The sequence below is a fragment of the Hypomesus nipponensis genome, chromosome 27 (assembly GCF_054491055.1).
Source record: "Hypomesus nipponensis isolate SF chromosome 27, ASM5449105v1, whole genome shotgun sequence".
In the NCBI taxonomy this organism is placed as follows: Eukaryota; Metazoa; Chordata; class Actinopteri; order Osmeriformes; family Osmeridae; genus Hypomesus; species Hypomesus nipponensis.
In genome coordinates this window covers 12,427,943-12,453,543 of record NC_140387.1, presented here as the reverse complement: position 1 = coordinate 12,453,543, position 25,601 = coordinate 12,427,943, and the positions used below count along the sequence as shown (strand labels likewise).

Here is a 25,601-nt window from a genome sequence, read left to right as displayed (position 1 = left end):
TCCCCTCCCCCTGACCTTCCCTGCTTGCTTTCCTGCTTGGCTTCTAACGTACTGTCTAGTCATTCACTGAGAAATGCTCTGAAGTTTCAGTCATTTGGATAGTTTTTGATGATATTACTCACAATCAAGTGGATCGACTACAACCACAAAAAGGAAAAACCTCAGGGACTGGAGCCCAAGGAGAACGTCAAAGTATTTTGGGCTCTCGCAGACTGACCACAGGCAAGCAAACTAAAGCTTGTTCCCTGTAGAACTATGGCTTGCAGAAAATATTTGTCTTAGCAACACATCTGTCGAGGACCTGTAGTCAGAGGTACAAACAATCCTCAACAATAAACCAAACAACCCTAAGATTATCATCCATACTGGCTCATTTGAAATCCTACACAAGAAAACTGGCACTGAGATATTTAAAAACATTTCACCCAGCTACTGAACACACTCAAAAGACGTATTCATCAGTGGACCAATTGCATGCTTTCGCAGAGGAAAAGAAGCCTTCAGTCGACTACTATCTTTCAACACATGGTTGGCATCTGTCTGTCTGGCACACAAACTCAGATTTATCGATAATCTATGTGTTCTGGAACTGTGCAGACCGTTTTCAAGCTGACAGACTCCACCCAAACCGTAGAGGATCTCGACTACAAACAGCAAACATCAGTCACCTGCTCCTGACCACAAATCAAGTTTCCTTCCCTATCCCTGTTGTGTTCTAAGCTGACTTGACGCATCCCAAACAATCTCCCATGGAATAGAACAGACCATTCAAACAGCCTCCTGCAAGGACATGGGCCTTGCACACATCTGCACCCTCCGGATGAATTCCCTTGTTATGGAACAGCTCAGTGAAGTCACAGAACTATCCATATTCAGTTAACAGATTTATAAACCCCTGTTTTATCTGTTAATACCCCACAGATAAAACTGGCCCTTCTAAATGTTAGATCACTAAATAACAAAACATTTCTAGTGAACATGATCTGGTCAAAGAAAACAACTTAGACTGCATCTGTCTAACAGAAACTTGGCTAAACAATGACACGGCAACAGCAACTTTGATAGAAGCGTGTCCACCTGATTACAGCTTTCACCAAGTTTCTAGGAAATAAAAAAAGGTGGAGTCGCAGCTATTTTCTCCTCTGAACTATTGTTCAAAATCACTGAGCTAGGTGAATTCACATTATATGAAGATCTTGCTAAAGAGCTCAAAACCGAACCAATACTTTTTGTTATTATATATCGGCCACCCAAGCACTCGCCAATATTCATACAAGAATTCTCTGAACTATTATCACTATGTGTCACGAGATATGACAAAGTAGTTTTAAATGGAGACTTAAATATCCAAGTAAATAAAAAAGCAGACCCAAGAACTATTGAGCTCTTAAATCTCCTTGACAGTCTCAATCTAACACATAACAGACCCAACACACCGGCACGAAAACACACTAGATCTAGTGATAACAACTGGACTTAATATAAATAATATTTCAATAACTGATCTACCCCTCTCAGACCATCACTGTATACTTTTTAATGTGGAAATTATCCTAACAAAAACCACAAAATAATTCTTAGTCCAAAGAAGATATTTAGACGATCAGCTATGATGACATTTTCTGAACAATTTGTTCTATATGAGCCAACTAATCATGATTGCTCTCTGAATGAAATGGTAGAGAACCTCAGTGATGCACTATTAACTGTGTTAGACTCTGTTGCACCACTGAAAACCAAAAAGAAGTCCACAAGCAGAACCTCCCCATGGCTGAGAAATACAAATGTTAGTGAAACGAAAAGAAAATGCTGTGCAGCAGAGAGAAAATGGAGGAAAACAAAGATCACTATCCACTACAATACCTACAAAGATACACTAACCACCTATAACAAAAACCATCCGTCTTGCAAGGAGAGAATATTTCTCCAACATTATTACAGAAAATGCCAGAAATTCCAGAGTTCTTTTCTCCACCATTGACCAGCTGTTAAACACTGTCCCTGCCCCCCCCCCCCCTCCATCCTCGCAGTTAAATGTGAAGAGCTTGCTTTGTTCTTCAAGAACAAAATAACTTTGATCAGAGCTAGTACTTGTAATAGTGGGGTCGAAACTGACATCAGTAGATTCTGCAACATAACCATGAGCACATTTACTTGTATCACACTTAGTGAACTTTCCAAAATTATTAGCAAATCTAACTCCACAACCTCAGATATTGATCCTATACCCACAACATTCTTTAAGCGAGTGTTTGATAATGTCTCAGGTCCGGTGCTAGAGATTATAAACACATCCCTTAGAACTGGTGTCTTCCCAGATGCCTTCAAAACAGCTGTGGTAAAGCCCCTATTAAAGAAACCCAAATTGGATGACAGTCTACTTGCAAATTACAGACCAATATCAAACCTTCCATTTATTAGTAAAGTACTGTAAAAAATAGTTTTAGTCCAATTAAAAAATGTTCGTGAAGAAAGTAACATTCTGGAAGTCTCGCAGTCAGGTTTCAGGAAATATCACAGTACTGAAATTGCTCTCACCAGAATCATTATCGACCTCAGACTAAACTCTGATGCAAATAAAGTCTCTATCATTAGCCTGTTAGATTTCAGTGCAGCATTTGATACCATTGATCACAATATCCTAATCAATAGACTTGGAAAGCTTATTGGTTTCACAGATAGTGTACTGAACTGGATGAAATCATATATCACAGGAAGGAAGTTTTATGTTAGTTTAGGTTAGGAGACCATAGGTCAAAGAAACATGAGAACTGCTACAGGGTTGCTCAAGGAAGCTGCCTAGGTCCAATACTTTTTTCTCTTTATATGTTACCACTCGGTGACATAATTAGAGAATTTAACATAAATTTCCACGGCTATGCGGATGACACACAACAATATATCCACTGAGCCCAACGATGCAACGGCCATCAATTCCATTACCAGCTGCCTGTTGGCAATAAACAATTGGATGATGATAACTTTCTTAAATTAAATGAAGACAAAACTGAAATCCTACTATGTGGCCCAAATCCAAAAGAGAGATGCTTACTAAGAATCTTAAAAAAGTAAAGTGACCAAAACTGCTTTCTTTCACCTAAGGAATATAGCGAAGGTACGACCATTCATAAACCAAAATGATGCAGAGAAGTTAATTCATGCTTTTATATCCAGCCGGCTGGACTACTGTAACGCACTTTTCACTGGTCTTCCCAAGAAAACCACTGAAAGACTACAGCTCATTAAAAATTCTGCAGCTAGATAATTAACCAAAACTAAAAGGAGAGACCACATTAGTCCTGTCCTAGCTACTTTGCACTGGCTCCCTGTTACCTTCAGAATTGACTTTAAGGTCCTATTCCTCACATACAAAGCTCTACACGGACAAGGACCTAGCTACATTGCTAACTGTCTTATAAACTACACACCAGCTAGAACACTGCGATCATCAAATGCAGGCCTATTAGAGGCCACCGGAAGCAGTCATAAGAAGATTGGTGATGCAGCCTTTGCCAATTACGCCCCAAAACTATGGAACAAATTACCCATAAATATTAAGGAAGCAAATATACTTGACATTTTTAAAAGACAGCTTAAAACCTACCTTTTTACCAAATAATTTTACTGATATTTTATCTCAGAAGGGTTTTACAACTTTTAGTAGTTTTATTATTGTTTTTATAGATTTGTTTTGGATTCTTGCAAAGATTGAGGCTTGTGTTTGACCTGCACTATCGCTTATGTGTTACATTTTATTCATTCTTGTTTATATTGTAGTTTTTATTATTACTTTTATCACTTGTATTATTGTTTTTGCTGATTTTATGTTTTTGCTGATTTTATGAAAGCACCTTGAGCTGCAATTTTTGTATGAAATGTGCTATATAAATAAAGTCTTACTTACTTACACTAGCGGGGAAAAGCGTGCATTTAATTACCGCCTCTCTCACGCCAGGAGAATGGTAGTGTACCTTCGGTATCCTAGCAGCCCAAAGGAGGATATACCGGAGGGTGCTTGGTGTGTCACCACAGGTGGCCCGGAGTCGGGCTAGTAATCAGAAGGTTGCCGGATCAATTCCCTGCCATGCCAAATGACGTTGTGTCTTTGGGCAAGGCACTTCACCCTACTTGCCTCGGGGGAATGTCCCTGTACTTGCTCTAAGTCCCTCTGGATAAGAGCGTCTGCTAAAATGACTAAATGTAAGTTGCAATAACGATTGCAAGTAATTGTAATTAAGTAATATCAAGAAAGTAGAGTACATATAATATAATTTAATCAATAATAATTACAGCAACAAATAGAATACACCTCATATATTACTCTCCGAATTCAATGTCAAATAAGGCTTGTTGAAAGCGAAGCCTTGCCATGGCTTGCTTTTTAAGTGTGGGTGCCAGACTGAGGAGGTAGTGTTTGATTTCTGTGTATTTCTGGACCTGGGCTTGGTCTAATCGATTGAGTATTTGAGTTTGGTATGGGGTCATCTCTGGAGAGGCCTTCTTTTCAACCCAGCCACTAGACGTAGCTCTAGGTGAAGGGTCCAGGTTAGGACTTGGTGTACAAGTCGGTGAGGGAGGCGTGTTATCTGGGGTAACTTCCGACATCAACAGCTACCCTCTAAATCTAAACTTTCCTCAGTTTGATCCTGTATGAAAATAAAACCCAACACAGCACTTATTAGGACATTTTCAAGGTTTATACATTTATTAACCTCATTCTAATCATGTTTCCATACCGGGGCCAAATGCTGGTAAAATATGAGAGTGGCTGGTAGATTTTCAGACACAAAATAATGATTTACTGAACTATTGGCTGGTGAATTTATATCTCAGTAGCTGGTTAATTTTAAAGTTAATTTCTCACCCTGGTCCATACACACACACACACTGATTTTCTGCAAGACACATTCTTAATAGCCTACTTAATTACCTGTCCTGTTTCTGAACAAATGTTATTTAGAATAACTGCCATCTTACCTACCTACTCGGCCTTAGAATGCCTGCAATATGTTGTGCAGTTGGCTCAACAACAGCCGAAAGAGGAACCCTGGACTGGTATTTCATTCTATCCCAAAAGACTAAAGGCAAATTCTCCTACTATTGTTATAATGAATAGCAGAATAATAGTTAATGTCGTAGATCTTCTGTAAACCTTCTGTACATTTACATTTAGCAGACGCTCTTATCCAGAGCGACTCGTTGTACAGGGTACAAGTACAGGGACATTCCCCTAGAGGCAAGAAGGGTGAAGTGCTTTGCCCAAGGACAACTTCATTTTGCATTGCCAGGAATTGAACCGGCAACTTTCTAAGTAATAGCCCAATTCCCTTACCGCTCAGCCATCTGACTCCCTTTTGTAGGGCTCGTTCCCTTCATTTTCTTCCAATATAAACACATCTCAGGGCTCGACACATCTCACCTGCTGGACAAGTGGATTTGTTTTGTAGGGCAAGTGGAATTAAAATGTATTTGCCCCACTGGACAAGTTATACCTCAAACATAATTAAATGCCATGTTACTTAATGTTATGTGCAGTGCCACTCATTACGTCTATTTAACAGATTTTAAAGTTGCTAGCTTTTTTCCTCTGTGTTTCGGTGAAGTTCAAAGTGGTGAATTCTGCTCCAAAAAGGTAGAGGAGGACAGCCTTTAAGAGATTTGGGTCACGAAAGTCTCAATTTGAGTGAGAATGTGTCGCCTGCATAGTAGTAGGCGGCATGCAACCGGGGGACCGAGGCAGGCGGCTTACACTGTTTTGACGTTATCCTCTGAGTCAGACTCGGGCTGGCAGTGTTCACAATGTTGTATTTCACTCCATTCTACACCACAAATGTCAAAGAGGACTGCTTTTGGTAGATACGAACCAACCGAAGATTGCCAGAATCTTGGATTTCTTTAACCAAGCCTGTTTCATTCGTCATCTGCCTGAGAAAGCGACCTCCGTTAGCCAGGCTAGTTTTGCCTGTTATAGGTCAGGCTATTTAAAGGTTTCGGACAAGTGACTTTTGTGCATAGAACGGTTGTTCCTCAAAAAGTTAATGTCAAGCCCATCAACTGACATTAAAGAACATGGTCAAGATTAATGACAGCTAGCCGTGAGCTAAGTGGCACTATGATGAGTGCTAGCTAGCTGTTAGCCACTTAGCTAACAACTCGCTACCTAGTCACCAAAATCATACATTTGATTTAAAAAAAAATAATAAATAACTTTCCCATTATTAAATATAAGTCCTTGGTGGCCAGGTGCCACACTTTCACGTCATTCACCCATCCAGCCACAGCATATTGATAAGCATCCGTACCCTTGAAAGCTTTCAAGTTATCCCCACTGTATGGGGAGGGGTTATGCACAAGATAAATGTTTATAGCTCTGTCATGGAAAGCCAATTTGGAAAAGCCTGGGGCAGATAATAAGGAACCAAAGAAAACTGGTGGTAACAAATAGGCTAAGGATCGGAGCCTAAAATTGATTTCTTTTTTGACATAATCTCTCTTACTCAGTTTTTCATTGAAATTGGCAGTGTGGGCGGCCATACTGGGCCATAGATCGGAAGTGCATATGGTGGCGGTCTGTTCGGAAGTGACGTAGGTGGCATCTATGAATAGCTACAGTAACGTCAGTTATATGAAGGAGAGTTTACGTGTAGGCTACTTACCAGAAAAACCCACAGACCTACCGATCTGTTCCCAGATGGACTCTTTTATATGTATATTTGCATATATATTATATATATATATATTTATTACTCATGTCATATAACTCAGAGTATTGCATTTTTTTTTTTTTAGAGTAGTATAAAACGGCAATTATAAGTGGTTCGACTGGTACCTTGTCCATCTTTGTCTATTTACGGCACCAGTAACTCAGGTAGAAGGTTACTAGGGAAGGTACACGCAGAGAATGTCTAATATAGGGAGAACTGCTACTCTCGAGAAACTTCCGGGTTCTGAACTGGTTGCAGTTCCACTCAAGTTCCATATGAGGGCGCTAACGGTCGAGTACAGAATGAATGGAGGTCTATGGAGCTATACCCTTTAAAATCCACTTCTTAGGATATAACTTTTTGTCTAGTAATTTGAATCTGAATTCGAAAGGGGAGGCAAAAAAAATACACACCGCTGGGTGTTAGATTTTTTTAAAGTCACCTTTCTGTTCTAAAAAGCCTTTGAAAATGTCATTGACGTCATTCACATTGTACGACCAGAGCTATTGCTTGACGGCAAGGTCTGGTTACTTCCACTGTTCTCTCGAGGCATCGACAACACAGCTGATAGGATAGGTTCTCCCTGTCAATACACATGCTAGAAAGAGTTTTGGCTTGCTAATGTTGTTGCTAATGTTGCTAATGCTCTGACATTCTGGTTCTGCTTTGGATGCCATCAAGCGGGATCTCTGGTCATAGTCAGTCCTTCACTAACCAATCAGCATTCGTTAGCAGAATGCTAGCGTGTTATGGGGAACAACGACTTACCTTGTAAGAAATCGAAAGGACATAAATACTCGTTCATTCAACTTTTGACCTGCACTCCATGTTGAACATGCAAAAAGTATAATCAAATCTTATATTTCTCAATGACAATCAGGCGAAAGAGACACATTTAGCCATTTAGCTCCATAGACTCCCATTCATTTTGCACTCAACCGCGATCACTCCCTCTGGTGGAACTGCAACAAAATTCGGTACAATGGGGCTTAATAGGGAGTGGCAAGGCTCTCCTTAAACAGGCTCTGGTACACGTGTACCTACTCTCCTTGTCCCGATTAGTCAGCTGTCAGAAAAGCGCTTGATGTCACCCAGCGCTTTTCTGAAAAGTTGAAAAAATTGAACTCAAAGGCGTCGGGCGCTGCGCTTTAAAAAAAAGTTTTTTCCTTTTTGCTTTTCCCATAGGGTTGCATGGAAATAATGAAGTCAAATGTGAACACGGCCTTAGTCCACCTTTCCTCCGCCCACTAATACACCCATGTTAGCAGCGCATATTCATTGGGCCACGTCTGATAAGGCGTCTTTAAAAGATGTGCGGATACGCACACACTCACTCCGGTTGTTGTATGATCAGTGCTGCTGCCACCCTCCACTATCCCCTGCTCCCTGCCTCGTATGTATGTGTTGCATCGAGGAGGCAGGGAGTGCTTCCCTTAGATCATCCACTCCGCCAAAGCTAAATCTACATGTCCATGTCATGTAACACTAAATGCTCAAATCTAATACGTGATTGTATCGACTGAACTCATGAGGCTGTTGTTAATGTGTCTCATTTTAACATTAGCTTTAGACGTTAGCCTGGAGCTGAAAACGACTGAGACAAACGTGCGTGACTAGTCTGTGTGTGTTTATATTTGTTTGTGTGAAAGTGTAAAGTGGGTTCTTAGGTCCTACCTGACTGACTGACTCCATGTGTACTAAACAGAGACTTTTCAAGCTAATTTGTTCTAGAATGTGGAACGAGACAGCGTTGCCCTATCCGTCCACTTCTGCCTTATTTATAGAGAATGCTCAGTCAATAAGTTGCTTTATGTAGCACCATGGTCCTGGAGGAACGTCTTCTCGTTGCTGTGTACTGTACTAACTTTATATGGTTGAATTACAATAAAACCTACTATTACTACTACTAACGAGAGAGGGTACAATTTCCCCTCATCTGTCCATATGACAAAAGCCTATGGCAAGCTAACTAGTGCTAGCGCAGGGCATGTAAGCCGTTTTCACAAACAGATTGACCTCAAGTTTAGGCTGTGGCATTGAAAACAGCAACGCACCACACAAGCTTGAGTTTAAATACATTATTTAATGTGGCATTATGTACTGTACATGCAAGTCTTGAATTGCTTAAATGTATGATGCTGTTAGTACACCACGGCACAAAACTTGCTGAGCAAGTCTTACTAGCATGTCTTATCTATGCATCGTTGCTAACGTGCGCTGACATTGGGACGTTGTGATGTTAGGCTAGCACTGAGGTCCCTTCTGCCACACAAGGGACTTATTGCCACAAAAACGTTGTAAGCCTCTAAACCGTGCAACGGAACATAAATTAAAATACAAGCAACGCAATCGCTACCAAGACTAACATTTTTACACCGGCGTTGTGTTTGTAGTCCAAGTATTGACGGATTCTTTAGGGGTGGGAAAATAATAAAGAATAAATATATATGAGAGAAAAATGGTTGTGCTCACCAAAGGCAAGCACACTTAATTATTTAATATCCAGGATTTTTCGTACTAAAAATATGATTACAAAAGGATAAACTAAACTATTTCAGTCTGAGATGAAGTAAGATAGAGAAAATAGATGCTCACGGTCTTTGTGGTGGCCCTCTTCGTCCAGGTAGATGTTGGTCTTCATATTCCAGATGAATTGATGGGCCAGAAGCTGAGACTTCTGGGCCGCCCACAGAATGTACTCTCTAACGTAACCCATCTGCTCAACATCACAAAACAAAGCAGGATAACACAAAACATCATAAAACATATAGATTCATACTAAAATGTATACAACATTTTCATTTCACCTCATGTCACCAAGCCCACTTTCAAGAGTTTGTTTCTTCTATTTTAGTGTCTGAAATTCAGGTCAGCTACTTAGTAAGCTAGGTAGTAGAAAGTACAAACATTCTTATAGATTCTTCTTATATAGATTATAGATTCTTAGAGTTTATCTTGCCTGGAACAGATTTCATGCAGTCTTAGTGTCTAGGGCTGCATCAAATATCCTCTTTGGTCTGCTAAATTTCTGCACTAATCCACATTTGACCAGTGAGGACCTCATTCTTAATATTACTGTAACTGCTAGTTTCCCCTTGCATTCTGTAATTCCTGCTCTCTTCTCTCTGTCCCCCCCTCCACACCCCACCTGTGGTGGGGGGGGTTTGAGCTGTCAGCATCTGCCTGGTCATCGGTCTGCCAACATTGACGTGGTCGCCAGTGAACATCGATCTGTGACAGTCTGCCAAAGCTGGATCTAGTCGCCAAGAGGACATCGGTCTCCCTGATGGACAATAGCGAGTTATTGCTCCCTTCCCTTCCTGTCCATCCACCTGCCTGTGATGCTGTACCGATCACACACACCTAGCCCTAAGGCTACCACTGCTTTAACTGACATTTACCAACTCTGACCCAAGTTGAACACTGGATTTTGGTGTTTTTCGCCAACCGTCTCTGGAGGAGGGGATCCCTCACTGAATTGCTCCTCCCAAGGTTTTTCAATTTTTCAAGTGAGTTTTTCTGGGAGTTTTTCCTTGTCATCCTTGAGGTTGGTTGAGGGGCAGTTCTATGGGGGTATGTGAAGCCCTCTGTGACATTGCTTGTAAAAAGGGCTATACAAATACCTTTGATTTGATACAAACCATTGACAGTATGGGACAAATTCATTTTGGCAATTTTCCAAAACACATGTTTAGTAAGTATTCCTGTGGAAATTATGGAATGATGTCCCAGATTAACCACAGTAAAATAAATCCTGAAGTCGAGAACCTTTCGAAAATGCTATCCTGTTGCATTCAACAACTGGGAATGTTTAGTTTTATTAGCTAGCGGCTGTGTATGTGTATCATATAAAAATGCCTGGAATCTGTGTGTGTGGCTATATAACTACACTGTAAAATAAAACTTTGGCTTTTATTTCCTTTCAATATCTTTTATCTGGTCAGCAAATTAGGCTAAAAAGATAGATAAGAAATTAAATAATTAGTTTCAAGTTTGAATCCACTCAACATGTCTGTCAAATTAAGATAGTTCACTCAATTCAGAATGTTGAATTTGCTCAACTCAGGTTCATGTAGTTTAATTTGTAATTTGTTTAACTACTTGCTCTTATGTTTCTTCCCATTGGCACTTATTTGCTTATCACAGTGTATGCTCATGTTTTGGCTACCCGCAATGTTTGGGGCTATCTCGTTGTTTATGATCATTGACCTATGCACTTTTTGTAAAGCTCTCTCTTGGAAGTCACTTTGGATAAAAGCGTCTGCTAAATGAATAAATGTAAAACTTTTACACATGCACAGAACACTGCTCTTCACAAAATGTCGGTGTCAATGGCTACTGTCTGCATTCTTTTACTTTGTGGCGTGAAGAAACTGAGGCTTTTGTCAAAGAATCCTCCATTTGCAGCAATTTGAGCTTTGCAGACCGTTGGCATTTTAGTTGTCAATATGTTAAGGTAATCTGAAGAAATTTCATCCCAAGCTTCCTGAAGCACCTCCCACAAGTTTGATTGGCTTGATGGGGACTTATTTTCCAACATACAGTCAAGCAGTTCCCACAACAGCTCAATTGGGTTGATATATCCGGTGACTGTGCTGGCCACTCCATAGTAGTGGGGTTCACTTACCTTGTCATAGCGAAGAGCCTGGACAATCTGAGGGATGTAGAATAGTATAGCGTCCTGGGGAACAACAGCAATAATAACCTGTTTATTGCTGAAGTGCAATGGTACTGACTCTGTGCATACACATGTATGTGTGTGTAGGTGTTTGTACTTATGTTAAGATATGTCTCTATACCAGTGTAGAATATAATTAAAATAAAAGTTTTATCATCAGTGAAGATAGTTTGTGACACAGAGTGATAATGAACTAGCTACAGAAAGAGAGAGAGACCTGGGTGTGTAGTTTTCCTGTTCTATATGAATCCTGAAAAAAGTTCAAATGTTATTCACAATAGAACATATAAAACATTTAAAATGTTTAAACAGGTGAAATGTACCATTTTAAGGAAATAATAAGGTAATTTTTTATTTGATGGCAGCAACACGTCTCAAAAAAGTTGGGACAAGGCTATGTTCACAACTGTGGAGCATCCCCTCTTCTTTTAACAACTGTCTGTATCTGTCTGGGAACTGAGGAGACCAGTTGCTGGAGTTGTGGGAGAGGAATGTTGTCCCTTTTGTGTCTGATACAGGATTATTGCTGCTTAAACAGTCCTGGGTCTTTGACATATTTTTCATTTTGTGATTCACCAAATGTTTTTAACCGGTGACATTTCTGAACTACAGGCAGGACAGTTCAGCACCCAGACTCTTCTATAATGTAGCCATGCAGTTGTAACAGATGCAGGATGTGGTTTAACATGGTCTTCCTAAAATATGCAAGGCCTTCCCTGAAAAAGATGTCGCCTGGATGCAAGCAAATGTTGCTCTAAAACTTGTATATACCTTTCAGCATTGATGTTGCCTTTCCGGAAGTGCAAGCTGACCTATATAGGCACAAATGCACCCTCATACCATCAGAAATGCAGGCTTTTGAACTGAGCGCTGATAACAAGTCGGTTGGTCCCTCCTCTTTAGTCCGGGGGACGCAGCATCCAAGGTTTCCAAAAACAATTTCTAATTTAAATTTGTCTGACCACAGAACAGTTTTCCCACTTTGCCTCAGTCCATTAGCTTTAGCCCAGAGAAGATGGCAGTGTTTCTGGATCATGTTCACGTGTGGGTTCTTCTTTGCATGATAGAGTTTTAACCTGCATTTGTGGATGGCACAGCAAACTGTGTTTACAGACTATGAGTTCTGGAGGTGTTTCTAAGCCCATGCAATGATTTCCATTACAGAATCATGCCTGTTTTTCTGCAGTGCTACCTGAGTGCCTGCAGATCACAGGCATGCAGAATTTATTTTCCCCCTTGTCCCTTACACATTGAGATTTCTCCAGATTCTCAGAATAATTGTATTATATTATGTACTGTAGATGATAATAAATTCAAATTCTGCAATTTTATGTTGAGGAACATTATTCTAAAATGGATCCACAATACATAAATGTAGGTTTTTGCGGATTGGTGAACCTCTGCTCATCTTTACTTCTAAAGACTCTGCCTCTCTAAGATACTCTTTTTATACCAAATCATGTTACCGACCTGTTTGAAATTAACCTAGTTAGTTGCAAAATGTTCCTCCAGGTGTTTATTTTTAGTAACACTTACTTTTTCTAGCCTTTTATTGCCCCCATCCCAACTTTTTGGAGACGTGTTGCTGCCATCAAATTCAAAATTACCTTATTTTCTCCTTAAAATAGTACATTTCATCAGTTTAAACATTTGACATGTTTTATATGTTCTATTGTGAATAATATAATGGGTTTATGAGATTTGTAAATCATTCATTCATTGGGGAGTCAGGTGGCTGAGCTGTGAGGGAGTCGGGCTAGTAATCAGAAGGTTGCAGGATTGATTCCCCACCGTGCCAAATGACGATGTGTCCTTGGGCACTTCACCCTACTAGCCTCGGGGGCAATGTCCCTGTACTTACTGTAAGTCACTCTGGATAAGAGCGTCTGCTAAATGTAAATTGTATTCTATTTTGTATTTTATTTTAGAAACCGTCCCATCTTTTTTGGAATTGGGGTTATAAGACGTCATGAATGTGAGGCCAAGAACGAGGCTCTGTGAGATCAAATAAGGCAACCTAAACTCTCAGTGAACTAAGAGTAAGCTGTAAAAAACCTTTAGTAGTAGCGAACTTGGCAAGGTACTAGTCTGGAAAGTCCCCAAAACCTTTCAGAATCAGCTGAAATATTACACGGCACTAGCACTACATCATTGAAAGAGGGCCAATTGGAGGCAGAAGTCATAGAAATGTATGACTGTAACAGGCCAATAGGTTTGTTTGAAAAATTCAGGGGTGGTTATAAAAGGCTATAAAAAGAGTAACAAAGACAAAGGAAATCAGATGGTTCCTGGGTACCTTCTCATTGTTTAATATGAAGTATTGAGCTAAATTAAACTCCTACTTGTATCAAGACATGCTCCGGTTTATGAGCTGTTTTTGAACTTTGAAAACGTAGATTTTTATACTTCGAACATGGTCAGAACGCGAAAAATATGCAGGTGAACGTATGCATGTGTGTGAGTGTACATGTGTAAAGGTTACTGGTATTTTTGTCCATATGTTAGTCAGGGTAAATTTTCACTCTTTTACAGACTATAAAAGTGCAAATTATGTATCATACATCTGAAAGGAAACTTGCTTAATTGAATGTTAGTACCTCAGTTTTTGAATTTTTTCACACTTTCTACAAGCAGGTAATGGGTGGGAACAATAGCTGGTGAACTCCACCACAAACCATATGGACATCGGCATTGCAACTCTGCATACTAGCTAATAACTGTTGGATGGGGTACTGTTTACTGCTTACAAACGCATGGCTGTCAATTCTCTGCATGTTTAGCACATAACAGTAACATAAAAACATAAACATGCTTGCCTACATATAGCTAGATGATCACACAGGCCCTAAACAGGACAGACAGATGTTAAACAAACAAATACAAAACAATGTTTCATGCAGATAACGGTGTTGTGAATCATGTAGGCTACATTGTTTCATTTCATGCATGGACGCCAAGATAAACAAGTGTATTATATTTCCAGTGTTGACTGTCTTACCAGCATTGATATGTTGATTAATAGCAGTGGCTATTAATTTGTTTACTATTACGTAATAATGCATCTTTGTTCATGGGTGGTGGCTTGACCGAAACGAAGTAACAACAGCCAACAAACCCAAAGATGCTAATCAGTCTGAACCCTTATCATCATGCCACTTAAACAAGTTTACTTTGTTGACAAATTATGAGTTTTCAGTTATCCTAAAATGTATCCTTGTTGTATTGAGTGACTTCTTTAAAACGCAAACTTTCTTAAAATGAAAGAAAAAAAAAAGGAAAGTGGAAAAGAAAATGTCCAAAAATGTCTGACATTCAGACCTTTTTACCAGTGCCAGTGTGTATAAATGGACTGTGAGTATGTGTTTCTCACCGGTGGGAAGGAGCGCAGCACTTTGACCCCATACTGAGCTGTGAGGGGGTGTGGGGGATACATGCTGCTGAAGTAGGACAATCCAGTGGGGGGGTCTGTAGGGGCCCAACACAGGATGTGGCTCAGCTCTGGAGAGTCAGCATCAATGGTGTGCCATGTCACGAGAAACTGAGGAATGCACGCACGTACGTACACACACACACACACACACAATTACTTGTTACATTCTATAGCATGCTTTAATCCTTTTCAATCATTTCATGAAAATAGTCTTAGATTGTGAGTCCTGCTGTGGTTTCTAACCTTGACCGCCTCAGGCACATCACTGACCGCCCCGGGGTTAAGTCTCACCAGTCTTGTCACCTCGGCCACAATAGCATCATTCTTAAACCTGGTGACATACAGAAGAAAGTACACTTTGTGATGACTAGCTAGAGGTGCTGTAAACTCTGCTCATTTTAATATGTTAACAACCTTATCCACATTGAATAACCCTTTCCAATGCTAAACCATCAAACATTACATTTACATTTAGTCATTTAGCAGAAACTCTTATCCAGAGTGACTTACAGTAAGTACAGGGACATTGCCCCCGAGGCTAGTAGGGTGCCCAAGGACACATCATCATTTGGCACGGTGGGGAATCAATCCTGCAACCTTCTGATTACTAGCCCGATTCCCTAACCGCTCAGCCACTTGACTCCCCGCAAACATGTTTAATCAAAATTCATGAGCTATTTGTGTTCACAGTGACAAATAAATGAAATTTGATACAGATGTATGTCACAAGTATACAACATTTCAAGGCAATTAAGTAAATTGGTTTTACCGTTTTTGTTGGCATATGGTTGATTTTGTTGGCATACTGTTTTTGTTGGCATAAGGTTGGGCCAAATTAGTCACAAACTGTCAGCCTACCCACCCCCGGAAAGATTTTAATGTGTATGTATGGTTTCAAGCTTGCGTGTGTGTCAAGGGCCACAGAGTCAGAGAGATCTTGGAGCACATGCCCATAAAGGGCAGAGAGGGAGATTTCCATTAGCAGATTGCACTAGCATTTAGCATTTATAACTACTTACTAACCGAGAGTGAGGTCATGCCGGGAAATATCAAACCTCGCCGGGAAATATCAAAGCTGAGGTTTGATATTTCCCGGCATGACCGAACGGTCGAGGTTAGTAAGTAGTTTATTATATGGCATTTTTAGCTTCTTTTCATTTTGTAAACGAAAATAAATGATACCTCTAGGCTAATTGCGGCTAGCTCTCAAGTCTCCTCACACTGTGTTTCATGTGTTGCCTAGCAACTCATTACTTTTGATAGAAAGCGGACAACATGGTTCTGCTAAAATGGCTTTAATTTCAACACAAAATAACGACACAAGTGATTAAAAGAGTCTAGTCTTCATCCTCACTTTCGATGACAAATCTTTTCAGCATCATCTGGATAGTAAAACTCAGCAGCTGACTCGTCGCTCATTTTGAAGATGACGTCAGAGGGCAATACGGAGCCGTATTGACCGCTGAAGAGGGCAATACGCGTCTGGCATGACTCCCCATTAGCCAATCAAGAGCTCGTACTGTCGTTGCCATACAATAATTCACAATAATAACATTCACCTATGTATCAGCTGTGTTACTATGCATTGTCAAGAGTCTCATTTTTAGATTGAGTCTTTCATTTTAGTATCGTTTTTTGGTGTTGTAACTACTGGATTTTTTGTTTTAGCAATTCATAATACTCCCTTTTAGTTGAAAGGGAATCCACCATTCTTTAGAATTGTATTTGAGTTTTTTAACACCCTTTAGCAGACATGTATCCCACTAATGGATACTTACTTTCAAGTGAATTGGACCAGTGGGACCATTCAGCTGAAACTGTCTACTGGTGTGACAGCCATGTCATAAAGTGTACAACAAAATCATTGTCACACGCAAATGGCGGTCAAACCACTGGACATGAATTTAAAAGGAAGCCATTTAGTTCATTTAGTGTTTCATTAAATAAGATTTAATGGGTAATAGTGAATTCTCTGTAGTAGTATTTGTCTAATTTGTTCAGTTTTGTTCTCCTTAATGGGGGATACAGCAAGTAAAAGGTTCTTAATGTGTTTGATTTCGTCAGTTTAAGGTCACAGTAGGAGGTTTGAGAGTTGAGGTTCAACAAACGTCATTATTATTAACAAAGGGTGTAATTTTAACACTTTTCATGTTTGAGTTTTTTTCGAGTGTGCGGCGAGAACATTTTCAAGTTCAACTGTGACACATAAATATAGTATGTCTATACAGTATAACACTTAGCATAATTAGCATTTCTCTGTTTACGTTTGATCTATGTTGCACCTTGTATCAATGACATGGCATAACCCATTGGTTATTTGTGGAATATCTCATGACACATTGCTTTCGGGACTGGCGGACCTTGCTATACCTTCAAAGTAGTTTAGTAAGCTTCAACTTTTATTCTGGTTACTAAAGTACACAAATTGAGATGAAACCATGAACTGTTGTTGTATTCCACTTGCTGATGTTTTTGCTTGCATGCTGGTAGTAAAGAGTGTTATTCAAGTAGCTAGCTGTTATGCTAACTTGCTATGTTGCATGGTTTATAACAAACATATTATTGTTTATTGTTATAAGGATCCCCATTAGCTGTCACCAAAGTGGGACGAGCTAATCTTCCTGGGGTCCAACAAAGAGAGAAACAAATAAAATAAAATCACTTGATAATCTAAAAGCAGCAATCTAAATGCTCATTATAAACATCATCAAAATTATTCAGAATAAGTTTGTTGGGGGTGTTTGGTGGAGGTGTTTGGTGGAGGTTCCGATCAATTACCCGGAGGTGCACCCTCAGTGGACCTCGGCGACGAGGGGAATGACCAAGTTTGACGCAGCTCGCGTCTGGCCCAGAGATCCGCTACCATCAATGATTGGCCAGTCAGTCGCATCCTCAACTCCCTGTATGACCGGGGTGTGTCTCCTCCCAGGGGCTGCAACTCTGAGGAACTGTTCGATTTTTTTGTGGAGTGCGGCGGGGTCACTCCTCCTGCTCCCCCGAGCGCTCCGGCAGGAAAAAAAGCAAGGGGAAACAGGGCACCTCTTACCAACTGGCATCCGGAAAAGGACTCGAGTCCGGGAGAGGAGCCCGAACCTCCCGTTCGGACCCGGTGCTGGCGGCCCTTTTGGATATTAAAGTATCTCTGGCTGACATGGGAGCTCATGTCGTCGCGTTGGAGGGCAGGTCAGCGACGGCGTTGGCTCCGCGGATAACCAGGTCCGGAGGCACTCCGGCGGCCTTGGACTTCGCTGCAACTCCAAGGTGACTCTGACTTAAGACTTACCAGCGGCCGCTTCTGGGGCTCCGTTCCTGTCTCCCGCTGCCGGCATTTCTGCCCATCTGAGGAGCCAAATCCTAGCAGGTAACGATGTCAATTTAGCGAAGATACTGCTATGCTCTGCAGATCCGGTGGACAGGAAGGTGGTCGAGTGGGGGGAAGTGTCTGTGCTTTCTTAAGGGGTGTGATCCCAGGATGTCCAAAAACCTGATTCTGCCCGAGTTCTACGTGGCTTTCGGCATATACCGCAACATTAAAACCGCAGGCAGGGGCGCGTGGCTGGGGAAAGCCGACATCACCAACACGTTTAAGGTCATGCCTCTTCACCCCTCTCAGTGGCATTTATTCTGCGTTAGGTGGGGCAGCAAGCTGTACTTCTCCGTCAGGTTGGCGTTTGGCTGCCGCAGCAGCTCGTGTATTTTTGACTTGCTGTTGGAAGCGCTGTGCTGGATCCTGGTGAAAGTCCACAGGCTGCCATTCGTCTTGCACCTGCTGGACGATTTTTGGGTGGTGGATTTTCCGTCGTCTCCGCCCGCCCACTGTAAATCGGTGTTGAGGGACAACTGTGGGCCCGTTCACCTCTTTGGAGTCGTCCGCCGCTCTCGATTTCTATACGGACGCAACTCCCTCAGTTGGGTTTTTATTGTACTCAAGTATTATTTCTGAGTATCTGTACTTTACTGTATTGGTTTTTTTATACATACGTTTTGCTTAATACTGCTCCACTATATTTTCCATACATTGATGTAACCTTTGTAAGGAATAATGCACTGGGAGCAAGTTGGTTATGAGGAAATAACCGTACGACAGGGGGATGCTACCGTTTACCAACCTAAAGTGTGGTTATTTTCCATAACTCACTCGCTCCCAGTGCATTATCCCGCTTATATCACAGCTAACTTGCCAAGTCTTAACTTAACACAGTGTGTATTTTTAAAATGCATTTGTTACCATTCGTAGAGTTTATCAGCAGATAGCCTAAATAGTTCGCCAAAGACGTTTAACTTTACTAACGTCGCAAAGCAACGGAGTACGCTGGGGTTAAAAAGTTACCGGACTACTTGCAGAGTGCTACGAAAGACGTGAATCCAAGGCAAAAAGGCCACTTCCCTTGACAGCCGTACATAGCAACAGTCAAATATCGAAAAATAGCCTAATGGACCACAGACCGTTGGGAAGCCCCATTCAAGTGAATGGAGCATTCTACAGCATTAAGAACAGCCGTGTAATAAGAATCGCGGTCAATACGCGGCTGGCATGACTACCCATTAGCCAATCAGAAAGAATGGGTAGTCATGCCAACCGCATATTGACCTCATCGCCGGTCTGCGGTCTGATACGTATTCTTATGGCCCTCCGCTGACATCATCTTGAAAATGAGTGATACCGAGGAGTTTTACTATCCATATGACAATGAAAACATCAACAGTGACGAGGACATTTTTAACTTTCTAAAAGAGCGGAAAAGTGTGAACACAGATAAAAAGCGCTAGGCAGATTGCTAGGTTTGGTTCCTCAGATTTCAGATTGGTTCCTAGGTGCTAACACCTGAAACACACCGTGAGAAGACTTGAGTAGAGCTGAACCAAACGACATGTTTTAAAATGAAGAGCTAAAAATGCCATATGATTAACAACTTACTAACCTCGACCGTTCGGTCAGGCCTGGAAATATCAAACTGAGGCTTTGCCTCGGATTTGCGTTGCTATCGCTCGGTCGATACGTTAAAACATCAGTTTGATATTTCCCTGCATGACCTCACTCGGTTAGTAAGTCATTAGTTATACTTATTTTTTATTATAAAAAATACATCGGTTGCTTGGTGCCCCTGGAGTGTTGGTGCCCCTGGGCAGTTGCCCAATTGCCCATATGGTTAATCCGGCCATGAGCACTGGTGATCCGCAGACGTGCTCTGATTCGGTAGCAATTGATCAAAATCCAGCGTCCGAGTCAAGATATCTGCGGAGACACCCTGGACACCGGCCAGGGAACAGCAGGTGCTTTGCTGACACTAGTCATTCTCACTAGATAAAGATATCTTCGTGTTCCAGCGTACGTGCTGCCTTTGTGTACATCTTGATGGGTTCGCTGACGGGCGCAAGAGGGGCAGCTCTCTAGAGGTAGATATCTGCCTGATGTCGGATGAGAAGGGTACCGGGGAGATGGTCGGTGTATTTGGCATGTCGCAGGTTCACCTTCCGTCTAGCACCGGGTCTGGACAGGATGTGTGCGTGGGACGGCTCGGTAAACCGCACATCAGATGGTATGTAACACGACGGATATGCACACATAATCGTAGTCATCGCTAATGCTAGCATGACCCCCGCATCCAGAAAACGCTTGTTTTCGCCACTAGTACGTACGTACATAGTGGGATGTCAGGGGGACCTCCTGTGGCTCAGGAGCAGCGGCGCTCCACTCTACACATACCCTGGCAGAGTGGTGGCGTGTTGGGGGATTATATCTCTGTTGCTCCCTGTCTCATATGTCATGTATGTGTGTTGCATCGAGGAAGCAGGGAGTGCTTCCCTTAGATCATCTACTCCGCCAAAGTTAAATCTACATGTCCATGTCATGTAACAATAAATGCTCAAATCTAATACGAGATTTTCTTGACTGAATTAAGATTAGACTGATTTGTACATATTAAACATAGGATTCCTTAATGTCCGAAGCGTTCCTAAAACTAATTAATTCATCGAAATCCACCAGCTGCCTCCTCAACCCCCTTCCTGCCAAACTTCGTAAGAAAGTCCTCCCTATTATTGGATCACCCATGGTAAGTATTATTCATGAATCTGTTGTAACTGGCCAAGTCCCTGATGACTTTAAACAAGCAATTATTAAGGCCGATATACAGTATGCTTCTGCGTTTTTCGAAAAACGGACACATGGGAACACCCTTGTCTCCGTGGAACGCCCCCTATGGGCTCTCCGTCAGCCCTCGGAGAGCCTCGGAGAGCTTGACGTGCACCTCCTCAATTTTCTAACTGTCCGTCGTAATTTCGGAGAGCTACGGAGACCCCCTTGGCTGTGATTGGTCAGTATTAAGAACTGCTTGCGTCAGGGGCAGGATTGCGTGATAAACAGGACAAACAGAATCCTTTGACCGCCATTGCTGTACGTTTTTACAATTCTTATTTCAGCTAAACAGTACATGTAAATCAGCATCTGAATTAAAATGTGACGAAAAATGGACAGTGTAGTTGCTGAAAATGTGCATATTTTATTGATTAAATGGCTAATTTGTAAATTTCCTCCGACTTCTTGGTAACCAATGTAAATAAACACTCTACGACGTCTTACAAAAAAACGTTGCGCCACCTATTCTTCTGGCTGTGAATTGTTTTCAACACCCACAACCTACGGAGAACCATGAACGCAGTCTCTCCGTGCGTATCCGTGCGCCCACCCATCCGTAAACGGAGACGCAGAAGCATATTTTGGCCTTTAAGCCCCTGCTTAAAAAAACAAACCTGGATCCCGGATTTCTCAGCAATTACAAGTCAATTTCAAATCTGCCATTTCTCTCAAAGATTCTTGAAAATGTTGTGGTACAACAGCTCACTGAACACCTTTCCTCAAATCAGTTGAATGATCACAATTTGTCCACTACAACGGCCGCTCATTCAGGAGGTCCATTGTAAAAGTACCGCAGGGTTCTGCCCAAGGCCCTCTGCTTTTTTCTCTCCACATACTGCCTCTACGAAACATAATTAGGAGCTCCGGAGTACAATTTCACTGCTATGCAGATGACACCCAGCTATACATGTCCCTAAAGCCTGGAGAACTACCACACGCTCTTAAAACATGCGTCTCTGCAATAAGAACATGGATGACAGCCAATTTCCTACTCAACCCGGATAAAACAGAGGTGCAAATCTTTGGACGTAAAAAAACAGGAAGAATATGTCCAATCTTTTGCTGGACCTCAACAGCATCAAAGTATCCCAAAGCCAGCTAGTCAAAAATCTAAAAGTCACAATGGACCCAGATCTCTCATTGGAATACCATAGTCAGAACTGCATTTTCACTGGCTCTGATTTTTTATTTAGCTTGTGACAGTCTTTGAAATTGAGCGAGTTCAGGTCGCCCGTGAGACCGCCTAGTCTTTTAGGCGGTGTTACGTCCCAACTGGTTCCCAATTTAACTGGTTCCCCAGCAATATATATAACTGGAAATTGACGTCATAGGAAGTGTTGATATCGTCTCGATCCAGTAACTGAGTTTAAACTACATTCAACTGGCTTCATGGAACTGAATCAATTGGAAATTAGTCAGACTAACTGACATAAGCCTGGTTTATTTGGTAAACTTGCTTTATGGAACAGGCCTCTGAAAGATCTAATTGATCCCTGTCCCTGTTTTTGAGATGGCAAACTGGGCCAAAAATATCAACAATTACATTTAAATTAATGTCCTGCAAATCACACATTGCATTGTTGCATCCACATAAGAATAAAGTGTTCTCCTGGAGCATGGACATATTTTCAGCTTTTACAATAAATCGTGTAAATATAAATTAAACAAATCGAAATACTTAATACATTTCTGAATGTTCAATGCATTTGTTACCGGTGGTCCACAAAGTCTAGAATTATTTGGCAGTTAGTTAGCCCCGGCTAAACATACTGTGTTCTATTGTCCACCCTAGTAAAAGGGGTGCCATGGGAACCACTGCTGTAATACTGTACCACTCCATGTGCAAATATCTGTGTGTGTGTGTGTAGCTATAAGTACCTCGAGGGCAGTTGCATAGCCAGGTAAGGAGCTATGCTCCAGGCCAGGTTGACATTGTCCTTCCACTGCTTCTCTGTCAGACTGATGTACTTGGACCTCCAGTTGGCAATGCTGGTCTCCACGGACTGCTCTGTAGAAATGGCCAGCTCGTGGGTGGACAGTGGATTATACCACGTTGTCAAGCGTTCAATCTCACTGGCCTGGAGAAAGTAGAAAAGGGAGGAGAAATGATAAAGAAAAGGAGAAATAAAGAAAAGGAAAAAGGAGGAGGGAGACAGAAATGATCAAGTCTTTTTTTCAAGGGAACCAATCAAAAGAATACAAATAATGAATATATACAAACATGTACACTCACTGGCAACTTTATAAGGTACACCTCTTCAATTGCTTGTTAACACAAATAGCTAATCAGTCAATCACATGGCAGCAACTCAATGCATTTAGGCATGTAGACGTGATCAAGACAACTTGCTGAAGTTCAAACCGAGCATCAGAAGTGACCGAGCATTTAACTGACTTTGAACGTGGCATGGTTGTTGGTGCCAGATGGACTGGAGTATTACAGAAACTGCTGATCTACTGGGATTTTGACGCACAACCATCTCTAGGGTTTACAGAGAATGCTCCGAAAAAAAGAAAATACTCAGTGAGCGGCAGCTGTGTGGATGAAAATGCCTTGTTGATGTCAGAGGTCAGAGGAGAATGGGCAGACTGGTTCGAGATGATAGAAAGGCAACAGTAACTCAAATAACCACTTGTTACAACCAAGGTATGCAGAATACCACCTCTGAACGCACAACACGTCAAGCCTTGAAGCAGATGGGCTACAGCAGCAGAAGACCACACAACGGGTGCCACTCATGTCAGCTAAGAACAGGAAATTGAGGCTACAATTCGCACAGGCTCACCAAAATTGGACAATAGAAGATTGGAAAAACGTTGTCTGGTCTGATGAGTCTCGATTTCAGCTGCGACATTCAAATGGTAGGGTCAGAATTTGGCGTAAACAACATGAAAGCATGGATCCATCCTGCCTTGTATCAATAGGTTTAAGCTGGTGGTGGTGTAATGGTGTGGGGGATATCGTCTTAGCACACTTTGGGCCCCTTAGTACCAATTGAGCATCGTTCAAACGCAACAGCCTATCTGAGTATTGTTGCTGACCATGTCCATCCCTTTATGACCACAGTGAACCCATCATCGGTTGGCTACTTCCAGCAGGATAATGCACCATGTCACAAAGCTCAAATCATCTCAAACTGGTTTGTTGAACATGACAATAAGTTCACTGTACTCCAATGGCCTTGACAATCACCACATCTCAATCCAATAGCACCTTTGGGACGTGGTGGAACGGGATATTCGTATAATGGATAAGCAGCCAACAAATCTGCAGCAATTGCGTGATGCTATCATGTCAATATGGACCAAAATCTCTGAGGAATGATTCCAACACCTTGTTGAAATTATGAGACTAAAGAATTAAGGCAATTCTGAAGCCTAATAAAGTGGCCAGTGAGTGTATATCCACATACACACTTGTCAGTGGGAATAAAAGCAGAATAACTATGTCCACCATTCTCACACAACTCGGAAGAAGGGAAGAATAACAGACTGTCTCACCAGCAGAGCCAGCAGCAAGGTCCTACGCTTCATGTAATACTTATGCAGCTGAGTCCCTTTGTTGCTTTTCTTAGAAATTCCTGGAAGGTGACATTGAACATGTCAAATATGTTTATATTTTGTATTTGTGTGTGTGCATATGTGTATGTTTGTGTGCATACCAGATTTCTTAGATGTTGTAGACATGCCACTGGAGAGTGGGTATGTGTTGATCCATCCCTGTCCACTTTGTTGGGAGCGAGAACTGGAGTCCATGTTGTTTCTGGGGTCAGCAGCAGTCATGACAGACAGGCTGTTCAACGAGGTATCCTGGTTGTCTATGCACACAGATCCACAGTCAGTAGGCATAGACAGACACACTTTCACTCTTTCTTGCTATCTCTCAAAAGTTCTCTTCATCTTTCCCCCTCTTCCCCTCTGGGTCTCTCCTTGCTCACTTTGACTCCTGTTCTTTTGAAACCTGGTAATATATTTTCTTCTTATCTTTCCTCTCTTTCTCTCTCAACCTCTGGCCCAAGACACATAGGTGGTTTGAACAGCTATTCTCCGTGATCCAAATCGCACACCTGAGGTTTGTTTTTACTACTTTCAGCTCCAACTCTTCTGTCCCAGTATGCGAGTCACAAAGAATGTTTGCCAATTTCTATCCTGTAACCCTCTCCTAAAATGTTGTTCATTCATGGTGATCTGTCTCTTTTCCAATTCACTACTCCGCTAAATCTGCACAAACACAGAGCATCCACAAAAAAAACAAGTGGAGTGAATTTTACTGATCTATTTGATGGAGGGAGACATTTTGACAAGCGAAGATGATTCTGAGCAGTTAATGCCAAGACACTGAGATGGACTTGCATTTGAGAAGAGGGAAATCCTATGGTAGTAGAAGATGGCTAGAGCCACTGGCTATAAAGGGTCCATAAACTGTCTACCTCCTTTCCATTTAGTTAAAGATGCTGTTCCATGATTTGCTTCTCAGTACATTATATACGTGTGAAATTAGTTCCTGAAAGCATGTGCAAAGCGCAAAAAAACTTTGTAGCACTGAAATGTGGAGTTAGGCTGTTGAACAGTTTGTCTCTCTCTCCGTTTTCAGCTCAGGTTTTGTATAGGTGGGGCAAAAACCCGACTTATCTACGTCACAGCGACCTA

General features: G+C 41.5%; 1 protein-coding gene across 5 annotated transcripts in view; it reads right to left on the bottom strand.

Moving 5' to 3' along the window:
* Positions 1-25,601, bottom strand: part of pi4kaa (phosphatidylinositol 4-kinase, catalytic, alpha a) — a 118,622-nt gene that overhangs the window by 10,705 nt on the left and 82,316 nt on the right. For 4 of the 5 annotated variants that reach the window (XM_084693900.1, XM_084693899.1, XM_084693902.1 and 1 more), the window contains 7 exons: positions 24,614-24,769; positions 24,453-24,532; positions 22,830-23,029; positions 15,056-15,143; positions 14,753-14,920; positions 11,332-11,385; positions 9,300-9,420 (listed from right to left, as the gene is read on the bottom strand). In XM_084693900.1, the coding sequence (XP_084550026.1) occupies positions 9,300-9,420; positions 11,332-11,385; positions 14,753-14,920; positions 15,056-15,143; positions 22,830-23,029; positions 24,453-24,532; positions 24,614-24,769 (867 nt within the window). The remainder of the gene's footprint in view (positions 1-9,299; positions 9,421-11,331; positions 11,386-14,752; positions 14,921-15,055; positions 15,144-22,829; positions 23,030-24,452; positions 24,533-24,613; positions 24,770-25,601) is intronic. The other variant, XM_084693901.1, reaches the window with a different exon arrangement.